The following is a 14135-nucleotide window of genomic DNA, read 5'->3' as shown; positions in this document are numbered from 1 at the left end:
ACTTAGATTGTAAATGTTTCCTTTAAAGCACATTTTATATAAAAAAATAAAATATTTTTTTTTGCATTGTTCAGAGGTCCAGTAGAGATTGACCATGTGAAAGTAAAGCAGTTGCCAGTAAATATTTAAATATAAGTAAGCAATTAATAATTTTTGTACATCACTTCACACTTGTAAAAAGGTGCTTGTCAAATATATATATATTGTGTATTTATACACAGACGCTAATTGCAATTTTAAAAGCCACAGGTGTGGGAAATTAACCTTTAATTGCCATTTAAACCTGTGTGTGTCACCTTGTGTGTCTGTAACAAGGCCAAACATTCAAGGGTGTGTAAACTTTTGATCAGGGCCATTTGGGTGATTTCTGTTATCATTATGATTTAAAAAGGAGCCAAAAAACTGTGATAATAAATGGCTTCAGATGATCACTATCCTTAAATAAAAGACTGATAATTTTTTGCATGATCAGTCCTATTTTCAAAATCAATGCCAAAATTTCACAATTTCTGCCAGGGTATGCAAACTTTTGAGCACAACTGTATATATATATATATATATATATATATATATATATATATATATATATATATATATATATATATATAGCGCACCATTATGGATGATAAAGATACGCATAAGACATGTCCGATCAAGAGGGGACAAAAGCTCTGGCATGACCTGTATGATGTAGCGTACAATGGGCTAAAAGTCCCCTGGGGTAAAAGGCATATTTGAATTTATTTTCTCCCAAAACACTAAATAGCAACAAAAGCTACCAAAGCACTCTCCTAAAATATCAGTTTGTCACTATACACTGCAAAATCATTGCATGTAATGTTTGAGGCAATTTGATCTAATGTATAATAATTTGTCAAATGTTTTATGTACCTATTGAAATTGCCTGAAATTATCATCACATTTATTTTGAGACAATATACTTATTTGTTATTTTAAGTTTTGTTCAAAGTGATTAAATAAAAAGTTTTTCAATAAATGTCCAATAGGGGCCTGGGTAGCTCAGCAAGCAAAGACACTGACTATCACACCTGGAGTCACAAGTTCGAATCCAGGGTGTGCTGAGTGACTCCAGTCAGGTTTCCTAAGCAACCAATTGGCCCGGTTGCTAGGGTGGGTAAAGTCACATTGGGTTAACCTCCTCGTGGTCACTGTGGTTCTCACTCTCAGTGGGGCACGTGGTGAGTTGTGCGTGGATGCCGCGGAGAATAGTGTGAGCCTCCACATGCACTAGATGTCCGCTGTAACACGCTCAACAAGCCACGTGATAAGATGCGTGGACTGACTGTCTCAGATGCGGAAGTAACTGAGATTCGTCCTCCGCCACCCGGATTGAGACTCGTCACTACGCCACCACGAGGACTTAGAGCGCATTGGAAATTGGGCATGCCAAATTGTGAAAAGATAATATTTGGGGTAAAAAGCCCATATTGTTGCAGGGGCTAAAGGCCCCATAAAATACATTGTTCTTCTTAAGTGGGGTGGATAGATTTGATATGAAAAATGTTCACATTGACTGATCCAATCACAATGGAGATGTTACATTAATTACAAAATGTGGTTGAAATGAACAGGAAATGGAAGTGGTTATTTTTAATATATTCTCTTAATTTGTTACTCAGAAAAGCATCTTGCTGTCTTAAAATTATTTGCATTAGTTGAAATATTTTGCACTATAACTTTTGCCCCTATATCTACACGATATCACTATATCACCTATGTCAAGCAGCTATATCACCCTACAGCTTTTGCCTGGTTGCCAACTAAAGCTAAACAGGGTTGAGGCTGGCCAGTACCTGGATGGGAGACCTTCTAGGGAAAACTAAGGTTGCTGCTGGAAGTGGTATTAGGCCAGGCTAGCAGGGGTTGCTCACACTGCAGTCTGTGTGGGTCCTAATGCCCCAGTATAGTGTCAGTAAAAAGGTACCATCCTTTTGATGAGATGATGAGATGAGGTCCTGACTCTCTGTGGTCATTAAAAATCCCAGGGCACTTTGTAAAGTGTAGGAGTGTTCCCTGGTGTCTTGGCCAAATTCCCCCCATTGGCCCTTATTTATCATGACCTCCTAATAATCCCCATCCCTGATTCGGCTACATCACTTTACTCTCCTCTCCATCAATAGCTGGTGGGTGGTGAGCGTACTGGCACACTATGGCTGCCGTCGCATTATCCAGATAGATGCTGCACACTGGTGGTGGTTGAGGAGAGTCCTCATATTGCCTATTCTATGTAAAGTGCACACATTATTGCACACAAGAGCAGCACTGCAGCTTGCGCCTGACTGAGGAGAGGAAGAAAAAACATCTCACAGTCCAGACGCACTCTAAACTTTCCAAACAGCTTCAGGTGATGTAGATTGTAAAGTATGAGGGAATTATAATGCAAAAATACAAAATAAGTAAATACAGAAGCACTCTTGTTGTGGAATAAGCAGAGCCGGAGCTGATGCTCAGCTTAAGCAAAACTTGCGTGTCGAGCATCTTTAAAGGAAACACCCCGGCGTTAAATCTTTAATGTAGTTATATTTAATGCGTTATAGCTTTATTAATGTTCAAATAATAAGGAAACTGGCATTTCACTGTGTGGTCAGCGCCTCTTCAATGAGTTGCGCAAAGTGTCCTGATCTAAGGGGGAGAGATTGAAACTGCACCCGGCTGAGGTACACGCTGTTGCAGGGACGCTCATCCCTCGAGTGCGCGTGCTTAATGCAGCTAGATTATAACGTGATGGCAACTTAATGAATCGTAATATATGATTTCACTGCTGTGAAATGAAACCACTATAAAAAAATCTCCATAGAGCCAGCAGAACTCTCCATAGCCCTCCATTAAGCTTAACAACAAGCAAGCTAATCAGGCGTTGGCTCAAAATAGCGTTGTGCAGGGTCGGAAATGCCCCCAAAATTCAATATTTGAATTGCTCCTGTTTGAGTTGTTTTTTTTTTATATTGATAACATAACATAGTCAATCCTCTTGATCACCGGAGGCACCGGCGCGATCACCTGACTTTTTCCCTGATAACAGCAGAAAGAAATACTCTGTCATTTTTGGTCATACAGATAAGATTAAGACATCATTCGAAACTATAAAGGGTCTACTTTTATTTGTGTACGCTCACAATAACAGCAAAACGTTGTGGTCTTGTAAAATAAAGAAATCATACAGGATGCGCTTTCTGCCATCTCGGTCTCGATGAACTTCTGTCTGGAGTGCATCACGAAAATGAACCGAAACTCAGCATATACTTGCCTCGCAGACATGAGAAATATGTCTATAGAAAGCTTGAATTGTCTACTTTTAAATGAACAAATATTCACTGATTGTGTAATCCATATGAAACCAACAAGAGGTACAGTCTTTCCCATTTAAGCTCGTTGTTTTTGGAAGAAGACATGCTGTGAATTTACCTCAGAAGAAGAGCGTGATCTGAAACGGCCTTTCTAACACAAAAAGTGTCCCACAAAAGTTAATTTTGTAAGCAAAAACTGGAGTTTTCAAAATCTATTATGTGTTTCATGGCCTTATTTCAGTGACTTAATAATTACTAACCAAGCATAATCTTGATTTTCTCAAAAGTGCAAACATGTACATCTCATATTTGGAGGCTCTTATGTCACAACACTGCTGAGAAAGTGATGCAGTTTATTCATTCATTTTGTTCATTATTCATGCTTGACATGATGACTATAATCATGTCAACTGTATCTGGGCAAAATTTTGTATTGTTATCTCAAAGCAAGTTATGGCATTTGGAACCAAGGTAGCCTTTTTTATCAAAAGTCCAAAAAACTCTCCAAACAAGTGATCTGAGGGTTTTACTGAACCTAAGAACTACTTACATTTGTAAATGCCACAATAAACCAGAAACATAATTACATAAAATAAGTAACAAGTAATAAGATCCAGCACTGTTTCAGTTGTGCGCATGGTAAATCAAGACCTGTCAATCTAAGCGATCAGTCCAATCCAAGCTGTAAAACAGTGGCCGATTGGTCTTTACACATCGTCCCTTCCACCATACCCACCTACATACCTGAGATCAGAGATGATCTTATTATCGGTTTAAGAGGTTAATCAAGTTTGCTGTTTGTTAACTATAAATGAACACATTAGCTGTTATGTTGTATTTAATTAATTTAATGTTGAACAGGTTAGCTTTTTTAATTAAATATGCTATAAATTGATAATTGTCATTTTCTTCAATCACCTAATTATTAGAACACCTAAAATATGTTGCTTGTAAGTGTTTGCTTCAGCCAGTGGAAGGCATGGTACAAGTGTACAGGTGCATCTCAATAAATTAGAATGTCGTGGAAAAGTTCATTTATTTCAGTAATTCAACTCAAATTGTGAAACTCGTGTATTAAATAAATTCAATGCACACAGACTGAAGTAGTTTAAGTCTTTGGTTCTTTTAATTGTGATGATTTTGGCTCACATTTAACAAAAACCCACCAATTCACTATCTCAGAAAATTAGAATACATCATAAGACCAATAAAAAAAAAAACATTTTTAGTGAATTGTTGGCCTTCTGGAAAGTATGTTCATTTACTGTATATGTACTCAATACTTGGTAGGGGCTCCTTTTGCTTTAATTACTGCCTCAATTTGGCGTGGCATGGAGGTGATCAGTTTGTGGCACTGCTGAGGTGGTATGGAAGCCCAGGTTTCTTTGACAGTGGCCTTCAGCTCATCTGCATTTTTTGGTCTCTTGTTTCTCATTTTCCTCTTGACAATACCCCATAGATTCTCTATGGGGTTCAGGTCTGGTGAGTTTGCTGGCCAGTCAAGCACACCAACACCATGGTCATTTAACCAACTTTTGGTGCTTTTGGCAGTGTGGGCAGGTGCCAAATCCTGCTGGAAAATGAAATCAGCATCTTTAAAAAGCTGGTCAGCAGAAGGAAGCATGAAGTGCTCCAAAATGTCTTGGTAAACGGGTGCAGTGACTTTGGTTTTCAAAAAACACAATGGACCAACACCAGCAGATGACATTGCACCCCAAATCATCACAGACTGTGGAAACTTAACACTGGACTTCAAGCAACTTGGGCTATGAGCTTCTCCACCCTTCCTCCAGACTCTAGGACCTTGGTTTCCAAATAAAATACAAAACTTGCTCTCATCTGAAAAGAGGACTTTGGACCACTGGGCAACAGTCCAGTTCTTCTTCTCCTTAGCCCAGGTAAGACGCCTCTGACGTTGACTGTGGTTCAGGAGTGGCTTAACAAGAGGAATACGACAACTGTAGCCAAATTCCTTGACACGTCTGTGTGTGGTGGCTCTTGATGCCTTGACCCCAGCCTCAGTCCATTCCTTGTGAAGTTCACCCAAATTCTTGAATCGATTTTGCTTGACAATTCTCATAAGGCTGTGGTTCTCTCGGTTGCTTGTGCATCTTTTTCTTCCACACTTTTTCCTTCCACTCAACTTTCTGTTAACATGCTTGGATACAGCACTCTGTGAACAGCCAGCTTCTTTGGCAATGAATGTTTGTGGCTTACCCTCCTTGTGAAGGGTGTCAATGATTGTCTTCTGGACAACTGTCAGATCAGCAGTCTTCCCCATGATTGTGTAGCCTAGTGAACCAAACTGAGAGACCATTTTGAAGGCTCAGGAAACCTTTGCAGGTGTTTCGAGTTGATTAGCTGATTGGCATGTCACCATATTCTAATTTTTTGAGATAGTGAATTGGTGGGTTTTTGTAAAATGTGAGCCAAAATCATCACAATTAAAAGAACCAAAGTCTTAAACTACTTCAGTCTGTGTGCATTGAATTTATTTAATACACGAGTTTCACAATTTGAGTTGAATTACTGAAATAAATGAACTTTTCCACGACATTCTAATTTATTGAGATGCACCTGTATGTGTGCACATGCCTCATTTTGAGCCAGGAAAAACACTGATGAGTATGACATTCAATAATGTCTTTGCTTTATATGTCTTTATATATATATATATATATATATATATATATATATATATAACACTGTGTATTAATATTTTTGCATTAGTCCATAAATGGTGATGGAGACTTGGCTCTGTTACAATGCGATTAAATAGTGATCTGTTTCTCACCCACACCTGTCATAACACTTCAGAAGACATGGATTTAACCACTGGAGTCTTATGGATTACTTTTATGCTGCCTTTATATGCTTTTTGGAGCATAACATTTTGTACCCATTTATTTGTATTGTTATGGGACATACAGAGCTGAAATATTCTACTAAAAATCTTTGTTTATGTTCTGCAGAAGAAAAAAAATCATGAACATCTGGGTTGGCATGAGAGTGTGAAAATTATGAGAGAATTTTCATTTTTGGGTGAACTAATGCTTTAAAGTGAAGATAAAAATATGGATAAATTAATCTCTAGTCCTAATCTTGTTTGACTCCAAAATCAAAAGAAACAAATAGGTAATTATAATTTGCATTTAGTCTATGAAGCCTTTTTTAAGGCCATCAAGAATTTATTATTTTCATGAAATGAGAAAAAAATATGTATTATTTAAATTAAAAAATGAATATACTGTATATAGCTAACCCTCTCTTGCCTTTCATTTTCACTGACTGTAAGTAAAAAATACATTGAAAAAAAGAATCTTTTAAAGTAAAACTGTAAACAAATGACTGTGTTACAGTAATGAGGACCTTGAAATCAATGGAAATAGTAAATGTAAAATCTCCGGACGTGTAATGACATTTGGGGGTTAAATGTGCTTATGAGTTCTGAAAATAATATCACAATAAAAAAAACTCTTAATGGCCTTAAAAAAGGCTTCGTATTGTTTTATTGATTTGGGGTTAAATACAACCTGGACATAACTGACAGGTTTAGTGAGAGTCACCCGTGTGTACATGTTTACAGGGGCTCTTAATGAAGCAGCTATCACAGTATCCTGCAAAAATTACCTCTTTAAATCCAAATGACAGTCCGATATCCAGGAAGCAGACAGCCCACAAACATCATCAGCACTGACAAACCATGACAGGTCCCATTGCAAACCAGCAGCAGCAGCAGCAGCAGCAGCAACGCGCGCGCACACACACACACACACACACACACACCGAGACATTACATCTACACACTACACACGACCGTTGAATAAGATCTGACAGACCCCGCACACCCAAATGATGAGACTGCAGCCGATCTGACACACACTGCCACCAATATCTCTTTCTCTATCACTCTCTCTCTCTCTCTCTCTCTCTCTCTCTCTCTCTCTCTACAGGGACTGGTGGGACATGCTTGTTTACCTTCTTGTCGATGCGGACAGTGAAGACATCGCGGTCCCTCAGCGGCTCCCGACTAAGGACCAGGCCGTGATTAAATTCCTGTACAGGCTGATTTCGTTGAGCGGTTCGGTTGGAGTTCGACAAAGCGATCAGCTTTCCGCTGCGCGGATGCAGCTCAGCCGCCATCTTCGCACGGGCGGCGCGGTGCACGACACTGAACGTCGTTTTGCGACAGTTGAGAGTCGCTTGTGGGAAATTCGTGATTGGCTCTATCATAACTGAACTAATTGCTATAAACAGTATTCATAAATCAGTGCATTGTACACAAAACTGGAATAATAGTTCACTTTTAGATCATATCCAGCTAAATTAATACGTATTGATAAATAAAATTAGTTTTGAGCAGAAAAGTAAAGACTGATAAATACAGGATAAACATGCAGAAGGTGGTGGGTAATATCTAAATAAATTCATCAATTTAAATGCTCAACGCCATATTTAACAAAATCACAAATACAATTATTGATACTAATTTAACAACTAACGAAACAGATGCTACGATGACTTTAACAACACTGTCAATATCTGTTGTTGGGAACTTGTCAATGCCTTAGTAGACATTTCTATTGAGAGCATACATTGAACAGTAAACTTATGAATTTACTTCTAATATAATCATAAAAGTTATATATTATTTTAAATTGTGGTCGGCCTCCCACATTTGTTTAAAAAACTAAGTTCACCTAAGTCCTCTAGATGGCAGTGGATTACAGAAGAGCCTGCTTATCTAGCCTATCTGCAGAATGTATGACATGTTTTATTATTGAATGGCAACATTCACTCCTCTTAGTTATTACTATTACCTTAGCTATCTGATTACATGAGTTTAATGTACATGAGCTGCACATCTTTATTGTACTGCATATACTTTCTGAAATATTTATTGACATTGATGCGTTATGTGAACACTGAAAGATGTTCATTGAAAAAAGTTCCCTTTAAGATGTCTTTGTAAACACTGTTTAATTGAATATTTCTAACAGTTGTTAATTTACTATTAGAAAGACAAGAAGTTTCATTTTACATGTTTTTATTGCTCATGATGTGATATGTAAAAAAAATAAAAATAAAAAATAAAAAATAAATTTGCATCACGACAGCCCATAAGAACATTTTTGGAGGTCATGGGCCAACTGAACATTGAGCAATAGTTTAAATAGGCCAACATATTACAGATGAATGGACCACAAAGCAAATCTTAGAATTTAGCTTGCTTTGATGACTGGCATGAATCTCTTTTAAATGAGTTCATTCATTGCTTCTGCAGGGCAGCTGTGAGATGACACTGCTGAATGTATGTACAATGCCTGATCAAGATCAATGACCTGGCCCTGGACAAGGATTTTCTCCAAACACCCACGCAGGTGATGTATACTTTTTGCAGCCTCCCTCTCATCTGAAAAAACAAAAGTGTGAGTAATTGTATTTTTTTTTTTCAGCATTGAGTTCAATGTAAAATATAATTTAAATGTAAAGTAGAAGGGATAGTTCACCCAAAATGTGAATTCTGTCATCATTTACTTACCCTCATGTTGTTCTAAATGTTCTGTGGAACACAAAAAGATACGTTAGGCCATATGTCAGCCTCAGTTACCATTCACTTACATTGTATGGACAAAAGATACAATGAAAGTGAATGGTGACTGAGGCTGTTAAACTATCTAACGTCTCCTTTTGTGTTCCTCCGAAGAAGGAAAGTCAAACAGGTTAGGAACAACATGAGGTTGAGTAAATGGTGATAGAACTTTCATTTTTGGGTGAACTATTCTTATAAAGATACTCCCTGTGATATAACACAGCTGACTTCATGGATGAAACATAATGTTTTATAAGAATTCAACATTTCACAGAACATAAAGGGCATTGGTGGATGGAGGAGTACTTGCGCATGGAAATTCTTGCTCATTCCCACCTCGCAAATTTACCTGGCACTCCTCCAAAAGTTAGTAGCATCCCCTTTTTCCACATGGAGAAAAAGTCCAGACTTTCCGTTTCAAGCTCTGCTTTGCCGTTTACCACAAGGGCATGTTTCAGTATGTTGACGGTAAAGGTAGCAGGTTCATGGGGAAGGGAAGCGGTTTCTGATGCCTCTTTTAGGCCCAACTGGACCTCTGGTCCCAAAACATACTGGAATCCTGTGCTTTGGAAACTCAGCGTTGTCCCAGTCCAAGATCCAAAGATCTCAATTGTAATTCCAGCCTCCTCTGTCTTAAGTCCAGGAAGATCTGTTGTAAGATATGCATGGAATGGCATGTGATATTACTGTACCTCCTATGCAAAACATAACATAAACACTTTCCACAAATTTGTTGTGTTGACTGCATTTGTCAAGCTCAAAACCTTATTCAGAGTAGCACCATTTTTGATTTTTGACAGGAATAAAAACGAGGCTGTGAGGCATAGACTTGCAATGTCTTTAATGGCATGCAGTTTATAAAGCTGTGCAAAGGTCCTAGATCTAATTTGAAAATTGTGTTTTCTGTAGTTTCTAGTCTACTGAGGGATTTGTTTTTTCCATAAAGATGAATTTTCAATGTTTAATCAGCTGAACAGTCAACACCAATTTAGACAACTGTACAGCCTATTGAAGAGACTGTAAGTCTATCCTACACAGCCTCATTTTCATTCCTGTTAGAAATCTAATATGGCGCTACTCTGAATAGGATATATTCAACCCTAATTACCAAAGTTATTGTAAGGAAAAAATGATCAAACCAATATTTTTCAATAAAACGCACAAAATTTATGGAAATTCATCAGTAACTACTTATAAACATTCAGTATCAAACTAGCTAGCTTCTACTGTGTACCCGGTTATTCTGGTGTAGTTTTAATGAAAAAAAAAAAACAATAATCAATAAATAGTATTTTTTTGCCAAAAAATTACAAAATAACACAAATGAGGATTTAAACCTGTATTTAGACATTTTTGCTAAAAGGGTTACAAAAATGGCTAACCTCCTATAAAATGAATAGAAAATAAAACTCATATAATATTCAGTTTGCCCTCCTGAGGTTGATGATCAACATTTTATGAAAATTAAGAACTTCCTTGCACACATCATTTGTTGTAATAGACGCAAAATACTAAGTTTCAGGCCCTATTTGTGCAAAGTGCTACATCACTTTTAACTGACCAGATGTATTAAATATAGCTATCCCAGTTCCTGGAAAGTAGCTGCCTCTCTTGATCTCAGAGAAGCAGGGCCGGGGTTCCCATGTAGGGTCTGTATCCCAGAGGGTGCTGAGATTTAGCCACTGTCCTCCCCTTATACAAGCATCCATTCCTGGCTGAAACTGAACAAAAGAAATAAAGAGAAGTATTAAAGGGCACTTTTCAGCACTCATGTGATCATCAGTGTTAATTCGTTTTAGAAATATTATTGGAAAAGAGCCGTAGTAAGTCTTACTGGATGGAAGAGCGTCTGTTTGTCCACTAACATGCCGCCAAGACCAAGTCGTATCTTTCCTGTTAGTTCCTCCTCTGCCAGCTTAGAATGAAGACCGACTACAAGCTCCACATCGTTGTTTACCTCTAACACAACAAATTTGCCCTCACTGCGCAATTCCAACTGTCCAAAAACAACAAAGAAAGCTTAAAAGATTGATTGACTTTTCTTTCTTTTTTTTTCTTTTTTTTTTTTTGCACTAAACAAATGAATAATATGGCATAATAACTGTCCTAATTATAATTAAGTAAATGCACACATTTCAAGGTATAGAAAAGCCTTGAAAAAGGCTGATAGCCAAAGCACTGGTAAATAAATGAGCCTATATTTTGAGTTGTGCAGTTATACTCTTTTTTTAATTGTCCCAAACAGAGCTTTAATTGGCATGTCTTAAAAACCATATTGATGCCGTTCAGTTTAGTTGGATTTATACAACAGAAAGGCAGTTGTTGCTTTAATTGCTATCAGATTTCAGAAAAATGACCAGAATATGCAGAAATATATTTATATATAAAAACCATTTACCAAGTGCCAGGTGCCATCATTGAGTTTGCGACCTCCCTTTACACTGACTAAAATGTCTGCTTTCCCAATCTGCATTTCAGGTATGCCATCACGCAGCGAAAGCACAAACCAGTCCTTTCCATCCTTGGTGTCCCCGTAGAAAATAGCCCCTTCTGGATCAAGGGTCCGGAACTCAAAGAAAGATCTGATGCTGTAAAGGTGACGTAAGACATCTTGCAATTAGTGAAGTGATCGATATTACTTACCAAAAAAAGTACCATGGTACTACCATGGTGTTCTTGGACATACCTTGGGGTACCAGGTAAATATCATGATACATGAATTTCAGTACCATGGTACAGTATATGTCAAAGTATCATGGCATTATCATTTGATACCAACATTGTACCACCACAGTATTTTTTTGTAAAGCATATGACATGACATACAGTAGGTGATTTTATGTTTAAATAAGGTACACAACTAAGCATCTACTGCAGTTGAGCACCAACACATTACAGTATTTAGAAAGCAAAGTGAAATCCTCCGATTTAGAGTCAACTTACCTTATGATGTCACTGAGATTTGCACTTGTCTGCATTAGGGGAGTCCATGAGGACTGTCTGTGAGCAAGATTGATGACTCCCTTGCCAGATATCTGTCACAGTAATCCAAAAAATCAAAGAATGGTTTTGACTTCATATTGTACATAAGCCGAATATGCTCAGATTACATTTTTAGACGTATCTCTCATGCTCTCAGAAAAGGTTAGGAAAACAGAATCATCTATATATCCCAGACTAGCCACCAGTGTAAATAGTTCTGCCCTGACCAAGTGTGGACAAGGGTTCAGCAATTTCAGAGTTGAATACGGCAACCATGCTACTACTTTGTCAGCTACAGTTGCCTCCAGACCAGCCAGTCAGCTTATAATATGTACCTGGTAAAGTCCTTCTGTTTTGTAATCTGTAATAGGTTTTGCAATGTAGAATTTGGACTTATGCCATTAGCAGGTGCATAGACCCTATTATTGTTCCATGAATACCTCATTTAACTTGCCAATACCAGTTCAGTAGGACATGAATATTTCCCAAAAAGGAAAAATATAGTATAAGGAAAGTTTATCTTTAGTATACAATGACAGAGCCTTGCCTGCAAATTTAGATAGATAGACAGACAGACAGATAGATAGATAGATTGTAATAACAATTAGTAACAATCAATCAAATGGCCTTTTGTGAGAAGAAAAAATATTATTTTCTTCCAATCAGAAGATTGTCTTTTAAAGATCAGAAACTTACCTGACCACCTGCCACTTCCTTGCCCAGCAGGATCAGGTACGGGCCTAACAGCAGCACAACAACCACTTCCTTTAGATAATTCATCCTCGATAGATTAGAACATGAGTAGAGGAAAGAGGGGATGGAATCAGATAGATAGACAGAGACAGCAGGAAAACATAAGCTATATGACTTTGGTTTAGCTGACTACTGTCAGACTATCACTCTCTCTCTCTGTGTAAAGTGAACTCCAGTCTAGTCTCTGGTCTCCCCAAAAGACCAGAGACCAAGGATGTCAACATCACAGAACTGGAAAATATTGATCCTGGACTTGTTTGTTTGAGCGAAAGTGTCTGAGCCTGTGAGGTCTTTTGTAGGCTGATAGCATGGTGATTCATTTTACTAGTTTACAATCTCAATACTGTATAGAGCACACTTTTAAGCAAAACATTTCATAAAAATAGATGTATGTTAGGTTTTAAATTATAACACAATAGATATACTGTTTTAAATGAAGTCACAGTTTTGACAATAGCAACTTTCTCATTGTCAAATGTAATGGAACATTTCCATAGTTAATGTAATGAACTACACCTGTGGTTAATCTGCTAGGACACCTTTGTGTACTTGAGGAGAACTGATTTCAGACTTCCACTAAAAATCACTTTAGGACCCTTTTGTTATAAGTAATTGCAAAATTCCTATAAAAGTGAAGCTAGTTTTCAGTCATTCAGTCAACCTAAAGCTTTTTAGGTATAAAATACCTTCTTGAATACATATTTAAAAAAAATACTGCCTTTTAGTTGACTGTAAATAATAATCAGATTATAGTAATTGCTCAGGTAAGAATGATTTCAGTCAGAAAATGTTGGATCACTGGCTTATTTGGTTCATTTTATTTCAGTACCTACTTAAAGGCTCTGTAAAATACAATATTTGTGTATCATCCCTTCTGATGAAATTGCAAGGCAGTGCTGTATCTCCTTAAAGGAACAGTTCACCCCAAAATTTTTTATTTATTTACTCACCCTCATGCCATCCCAGATGTGCATGACTTTCTTTGTTCTGCATAATAAAAAAAAATAAATAAAAAAAAACCACATAAAAGTAATCTATAAATAAAACAGTGTTTTAATCCAAGCTTGATTACACTTCCTAGTGCTTGACGCATGCGTTGAACACTAGATGGCGCTCGGAAGTGTAATCAAGCTTGAAATCATGATCAATAAAGAAGACTGCTGATGCCAAGATTTATAGTGAAAAAGGAGTTATATTTTGGTCTGTTCTCACCCAAAACTGATTGGATCGCTTCAGAAGACATAGATTAAAACACTGAAGTCTTTTGGATTACATTTATGCTGCCTTTATGTGATTTTTGGAGCATCAAAGTTTTCATCAACTATTACTTGCATTGTATGGATATACAGAGCTTAGATATTCTTCTAAAAATATTTGTTTGTGTTCATGCAAAAGAAAGAAAGTCATGTCATGTCAAGTCAATGGTATGAGGGTGAGTGAATGATGAAGGAATTTTCATTTTTGGGAGAACTATTCCTTTAAGTGCAACACTTATAACA

General features: G+C 37.3%; 2 protein-coding genes across 4 annotated transcripts in view; both read right to left on the bottom strand.

Annotated features, from left to right (window-relative positions):
- The window catches only part of LOC127427485 (neuralized-like protein 4), a 30553-nt gene extending 23061 nt beyond the window's left edge, over nt 1-7492 (bottom strand). For both annotated transcript variants that reach the window (XM_051675120.1, XM_051675121.1), the window contains exon 1: nt 7287-7492. In XM_051675120.1, the coding sequence (XP_051531080.1) occupies nt 7287-7451 (165 nt within the window). In that variant the 5' untranslated portion in view covers nt 7452-7492. The remainder of the gene's footprint in view (nt 1-7286) is intronic.
- An 846-nt stretch (nt 7493-8338) lies between these two features.
- On the bottom strand, nt 8339-12838 carry LOC127427439 (sex hormone-binding globulin-like). Of its 2 annotated transcripts, none has more exons than XM_051675045.1 (7): nt 12580-12836; nt 11845-11936; nt 11300-11489; nt 10736-10897; nt 10463-10622; nt 9251-9550; nt 8339-8721 (listed from the first exon to the last, which is right to left on the bottom strand). In XM_051675045.1, the coding sequence occupies exons 1-7, from the start codon at nt 12661-12663 to the stop codon at nt 8564-8566; spliced, it is 1146 nt and encodes a 381-aa protein (XP_051531005.1). In that variant the 5' UTR covers nt 12664-12836; the 3' UTR covers nt 8339-8563. The 2 variants fall into 2 exon arrangements, with proteins under 2 accessions (XP_051531005.1, XP_051531006.1); XM_051675046.1 differs by having other exon boundaries at nt 8582-8721; nt 9238-9550; nt 12580-12838.
- Between the last annotated feature and the right edge of the window lie 1297 nt (nt 12839-14135).

The sequence above is a fragment of the Myxocyprinus asiaticus genome, chromosome 36 (assembly GCF_019703515.2).
Source record: "Myxocyprinus asiaticus isolate MX2 ecotype Aquarium Trade chromosome 36, UBuf_Myxa_2, whole genome shotgun sequence".
Taxonomy (NCBI): domain Eukaryota; kingdom Metazoa; phylum Chordata; class Actinopteri; order Cypriniformes; family Catostomidae; genus Myxocyprinus; species Myxocyprinus asiaticus.
This window is presented reverse-complemented; position numbering and strand designations above follow the sequence as displayed.

Bases quoted from the DNA above. Each gene is read 5' to 3' on its own strand.
- LOC127427439 (XM_051675045.1), bottom strand. From the start codon at position 12,663: ATGAATTATCTAAAGGAAGTGGTTGTTGTGCTGCTGTTAGGCCCGTAC. The intron at 10,898-11,299 runs GTAAATGGTTTT...GTTTTTGGACAG, and splicing joins ATGATGGCACCTGGCACTTG to TTGGAATTGCGCAGTGAGGG. The intron at 9,551-10,462 runs GTCAGTTAAAAG...ATCTTACAACAG, and splicing joins AGCTATATTTAATACATCTG to ATCTTCCTGGACTTAAGACA.